Raw genomic sequence first — 6000 nt, 5'->3', positions numbered from 1 at the left:
TCCACTATATTTTAGTAAGGGGTATCAGAGTAAAGGGGGCTGAATGCAAATGCACGCCACACTTTTCACATATTTTTGTAAAAAAAATTGAAAAACATTTATTATTTTTCTTCCACTTCACAGTTCACAATTATGTGCCACTTTGTGTTGGTCTATTGCGTAAAATCCCAATAAAATAAATTTACGTTTTTGGTTGTAACATGACAAAATGTGGAAAATTTCAAGGGGTGTGAATACTTTTTCTCTTTCAATAAATTGAATATTCAATTTATTGAATATTTCACATAGGAAAAACAGAGCAATTGGTGATAACATGTTAACATATAGTTCGTAACAAAGGGTCATACATGAGTGCGCCGGATCCATTAAAGTTATAACTGCCAAATATCTGCTTGCTATACCATATCAATAAGTAAAAGAGGTATCTGAGCCCCCCTCCTCCCCACGACACCCCTCCTGGGATCAATCTGTGTCATTAGGCGAAAGGGCCGCCCCGGCCACCCACCAAGGGCTCTCGAAGGATATCACATGCATTAGCATCATTGGATCCTGAGGATAATTCTTAAGAGAGATCTTATTCTATGGTATAAGCAAATCAACAATAAAAATTTGGCATATAAGTGGTCACAAGAACATTATGGCGATAAACTAAGTTCTTGGAGTACCAATAAATACTTTTTCTTGTTTTATTTTCCCAAATCATTGGTGGTCAAAGGAAATGAAATCGCACCATCTAATTATCGATAGTCAGAGAGAGTGAACCCCCCAAAAGCAAATATTGGTGGTTAGTGGCAAAAAAAACACTCACTACCAATGATATGTGCTTATTGAATGTAGACCCCCCCCCCCCAACCTTGATCATTGGTGATCAGTGGTATTAAAATGAACCCCTCAATATTGGTGCTCAGTGGACACGTTAGTGAGAGATATCTGTGTCCCGTGTCCCAGCCTCATTCTTCTTCCTCTTGCGGAGGCCACTGCTTGGACTATACAGGCACTACCGGTCAAGAGATCACATCATCCAACAGTGTGTGACAGATCCTGCAATGAGTACTGGGAAAAATGTTGGTTTCAAGACAAGACTTGGAATTGTGGGGTTGTTCAGATCCTGGAACATTCACACGGGAAATTAGATGGTAAGGGTAACTGGTTAATGCAACGCTATCTACTGTATAGCTTTGTTTTAGATTTTTTTTCTTCTGGTAAGATTTATTGGGTTTGGTTTACTAAAGGAGTAGAGCAGGATTTCTCAACCTGGGTTCTATGGAAACCCAAGGTTCCTCCAAAGGTTGCTAGGTGTTCCTTTGAGCAATGAGCATTTTCTGCCTCTTAGATCAGGTTCCCACTGATCAGTGGCAGAATTACCAGGGTCGCAACAGTCGCACTTGCGACAGGGCCCTAGCATTCCGTCACTATCGGGGTGCCCAGCGCGGTTGCTATTCACACGGCCCTGAGCGGAGAGCATGTCTCTCATTGAAGAAAAAAAGGATCAAACTGCGCTAACAGAAACCCAAACCATAAACCAATGAACAAGTGAATAAGTAAATATAAAAATTAAATCATAAGCAGCAGCAATTCTCCTGAATAACATAAGTACAGTGCAAAATATAAGAAAAACAATAGAATCGTGCTAAATAAATAATTAAATGTGAATTAAAAAATCAAACTGTGATAATAGTATATGAACAAACATATAATAAATGCAGTGATAGAATCTAAGACAACCCACTCACTCATGTGTAATGTCACAGTGCTGTGCCAGATGTGGGAAAAAAAAAAAAAGTGCTAGATGTGGGAAACTGATTTAAATCCAATAAACAATAATGGAAAAAACAAGGGGTTGATCCCCGTGAATAAAAAAGTCCCTTTAAATAAGGTGATTGGTGCAAGTCAGGTCTTGAGAAGGAGGAATCCACCACCAGTAAAGAAGGGGTGACCGCTTACCGGAGCCCCATGATCCCCCACTACAGAGGATCAGGGGAAGCTGGTATGTAAACACTTCTGCAGAGTATAACCAACGGGACAACTGCTGGGCTAATTAAGGGATGATGGCTGTTTCTAAACCTCCTCTGCAAGGCTCCTGATGTTCCCAGCTATCCTCATAGAAAGATGGACTCAACCATGGATGTGCATAGTAAGAGAGAACACAGGCGCTCCATAGTGTAAAATGATAGGAGGCACTGATAGAAGGCACTAATGGGCACTGTTAGGATTTACTGATGAGCACTGATAGAAGGCACTGATGGGCAATGATAGAAGGAACTGATGATTGGGGCACTGGTTATCAGTGTAAACAATTTACTGACATTCTTGACAGTTTTGGGAGAATGTCAGGGGGGCTCATCATGTTTTCCTGCACTGGGGCTCTGAAGGTTCTAGTTACACCTCTGCCACTGATGCCATTGATCTTTTTAGCTATCTGTAAGGGGGTAATTCTTCCCAATGACCACAAGTGTAAGGAGCATTCTCCCTAATGACTATCACAATAATGTATCATGAATTGTAGATATAGTCATTTTCAGCAGGGGATCCCTGAGACCAGAATGTATTTCAAGGGTTCCTCTGTGTTGAAAAGATTTAAAAAGGTTGGAGTAGAGTATGTTACTGCTGCAAAGTGAATCTGTTCACATCAAGATGCAGCTATGTTTACTTCATATACCCAGAAAAGTATAAGGAAGTAGAAAAAAATAAACTCGGAGCATAGTTGGATAATGTAACGTGAACACGGCTAGATAGCATGTGAGGGGAAAAATTATGATCAGTGAAGTGCTTCTGCTGCTAAACTCTTGTGATTGAAATCAGAACAGAGACTACAGCTTTACGTTACGTATGAGCTACCAGTCTATCAACATGAATGAGAAATGTTAAAATGTCTGTGTGTGTACGTGTGAGTAAGTGCATGGAAACATGTTTTCTGCATTACACTGAAGCCAATAGTATCATTTCCACATATCTCTGTACTATCTTCTTCTTCTGCCTAAGTAGCTGAACTTTCGTTTTTATGTTCTTTGTTAAAAGGTCATCTTGTGGTTTTTCACACTCTTCGTCTCTTCTCATATAGTTGTTATTAGTGGTTAAATGACCTCACAATGATTACTTACCAGTCAAACTTGAGATATGGAGTCTGTCATTGCTGGTCTTCTTCTGAAGATGCTTGTGACCTGGCTACCGTGATGATAGATTTCAGTAGTTTGAATGTTCTCATAATGCTCATTTAGTATCTGTCCTATCTGTGGTTGCTTCTCTTCCTTCCTCTACCAGCCTGGCTTCTCTAAATAGTTGAGTACCGCACCTATCATTTCACACCCGCTCTGTATACACCGTATAGTGCCAAAAGAACTTCTGGTTCCTACAGATGCAGCATTGCAGAGACAAATTGGAGTAATGTGTAGGCTGCGGGGTCCATGCCAGATAATCATCTTCATTTGTAAGTATGGAAACTATTACTAATTTTATTACCAATTACTACTGGATACTCTATGTCTTTGTTCCACTATCTAGGTGCATGTATCTGTCAGGATCTAATGGTAAATTGATTGATCTTGGGGACCCAATGGTTACAAATGGTTAGAAATTAAAATAAATACTGTTTTGGAGTATTTATGTATGAATATTTGTTTTCATTTTTAAAGGTACATTAGGGATGAGGTTTGGGTTTGCTGTTACCATGGGTTCAAGCTGATTTCTGAGTTTGAGACGTGTGGCCCCAGCAATTTTTTGTAGAGATTTGTTTGGAAGAATTTTTTTTATTATTATTTTTTGCTCATAGTGCGGTAGGATATATTGCATTTTTTTAATCCCACAGCACTGTATGGCCTTTGAACTATGGCCAGCAAGCTTAGAAGAAAGAAAAGGTGGTGGGCACTCAGGATGACATCCAAAAAATAGTATTCCGTTATTGAAAAGACATGTACAATGCTGTAAAGAGACCAAGCTTAGAAGTCCAATAAGGGGGCTTTTGGATAAGTCAGTCCCCTCACTGTAAAAGAGGGGCACAGAGCAGCCATGGCGTCCATGAATTGGAAGTTGCTGTAGGGAAAGGATAGGAAAAGCTGTCAAACTGCATAAGAAAAGATCAGGGGGTAGTTAGAAAACTGTACTTCTGATTGCTAGCTCTTTGGACAATCAACCCCTGTGCTGCCTGTTTTTGTTTTTATTGGGGATTTTTTTGTCTTCCATTTTGTTTAATGGTTAATTTGAGATTAACATTCAGTTTTAGCTTCTGTTCCGTCCACAGCAAACAGTTGTCTTTTTTTGTTTGGCTTTTTTTTTCGGGGGGGGTAATCTGGGTTTTTCCAATTATTTGGGGGGCATATTGTATTTAATTTAAATTGATTGGGTTTTTATTTTAGGTCAAACTTTGTCAGTTCATTCCCTTATTTATTTGCTGCAAGGCTTCCCTTTAAAGAAAAGTTAACATTTTCTTCGGGGTTTTAATTTCTAAGTTTTAATTTCTTTTTTTTAATTCTTATTTTACGTTGATAGGGCCTATTTTTAAGTTTCTGATGCTTAATGCAAAGCATTTACTTGTTATTGTCCATCTAGTTTTTAAAGCTGCCTTTTGTTTGCAGCATGCCACTGTGTCATTTGAAAGGGAAAAAAACCTAAGTGCAAGAACAGCATGCACATTAACCAGCTCACATTAGATAACGCACATTCACTGCACCCCCGACTCCTAAAGATAAAATAAAAGTTAGGGATACACCAGTTAGGCATATTCTCTTTAATCAAAACTGTCCTGCTGCTGGTCAATTCTACCCTGTTATATCCTCTGCGGTGTCCTAATTCTTATAGGAAAATTCCAGCTTGTGCTCTTTAACCACTTGCTGACCATATACTGTATACATACGGTCACAAGGTGGCTCTCCTGCTCCTCCTGCACAAGATCACGTACCCGCTGATCATTAGGCAGAGAGCCAGAACAACAATCTGCCTATGTAAACTGTCCGTAGGTAAGGAATTCATCCTGTGTTACTGCAACACAGAAACATGGATCAGTGCCTTGCTATAGTAAAAGCACCTCCTCATAGTAAGAAAACACATTGTTAGACAAAGTTAACCCTTTGATTGCCCCTGATGTTAACCCTTCCCAGCCAGTGTGATTAGCAGTGGCGGCTGATGAAGTTTTAGAATGGGGGAGCACCAGGCCCCGCCCTTCCTTTTTGACCCTTCCCACTTGGTGAAAATGGGCGTGGTTTCAGCAAATAGTGGGTGTGGCTCTAAGGCGGTGTGGTTAGCGTCTGAGATAAACGAGGGATGGAGGGAGAGGGAGAGGGATGGAGGGACAGCAGGCCCAGATCCTACACAACAATAGAAATATGTGTATTCTAGAACGTTTAACAATCAGCAGATAAAGATACTCCGAACACCTGGTGTTAGCACTTCAATCATCCCCGCACCATGGTTGTTGTGGTGTCAGGATGATTGAAGCACATTATTTCTATTATTACATTGTAATATAAATTGAAATCATTCAGCTCACCATAATGCAGAATCAGTGGGAGCCCTGAGTGTGTCACTAGCCACGTCGCCTGCCACCAGATGCCATCAGGTGTCCCCAGCTGAGTCCATCTTTACATCAGGTGCCCCAAGCGGAGTCCCTCCTTACATGCAGCCTGTGTCACATCAAATGCAGCCTGTGTCACATCAAATGCATCCAGCCTGTGTGTGTCACATCAAATGCAGCCAGTCTGTGTCACATCAAAGTCAGCCAGCCTGTGTCCCTGTGTCCAGCCTGTGTCACATGAAATGCAGCCAGCCTGTGTCCCTGTGTCCAGCCTGTGTCACATGAAATGCAGCCAGCCTGTGTCCCTGTGTCCAGCCTGTGTCCCATGAAATGCAGCCAGCCTGTGTCCCTGTGTCCAGCCTGTGTCACATGAAATGCAGCCAGCCTGTGTCCCTGTGTCCAGCCTGTGTCCCATGAAAGTCAGCCAGCCTGTGTCCCTGTGTCCAGCCTGTGTCACATGAAATGCAGCCAGCCTGTGTCCCTGTGTCCAGCCT

General features: G+C 41.4%; 1 protein-coding gene across 1 annotated transcript in view; it reads left to right on the top strand.

The window, feature by feature from the left end:
• Window positions 1-3160: 3160 nt before the first annotated feature.
• Window positions 3161-6000, top strand: part of LOC141116633 (uncharacterized) — a 130142-nt gene continuing 127302 nt past the window's right edge. Inside the window, exon 1 of the mRNA XM_073609024.1 lies at window positions 3161-3427. Coding sequence (XP_073465125.1) covers window positions 3385-3427 — 43 coding nt within the window. The 5' untranslated portion in view covers window positions 3161-3384. The remainder of the gene's footprint in view (window positions 3428-6000) is intronic.

The sequence above is a fragment of the Aquarana catesbeiana genome, linkage group LG13, assembly GCF_042186555.1.
Source record: "Aquarana catesbeiana isolate 2022-GZ linkage group LG13, ASM4218655v1, whole genome shotgun sequence".
NCBI classification, from domain to species: domain Eukaryota; kingdom Metazoa; phylum Chordata; class Amphibia; order Anura; family Ranidae; genus Aquarana; species Aquarana catesbeiana.
The sequence above is the reverse complement of the archived record's forward strand: the minus strand, read 5'-3'. Positions and strand labels throughout refer to the sequence as shown.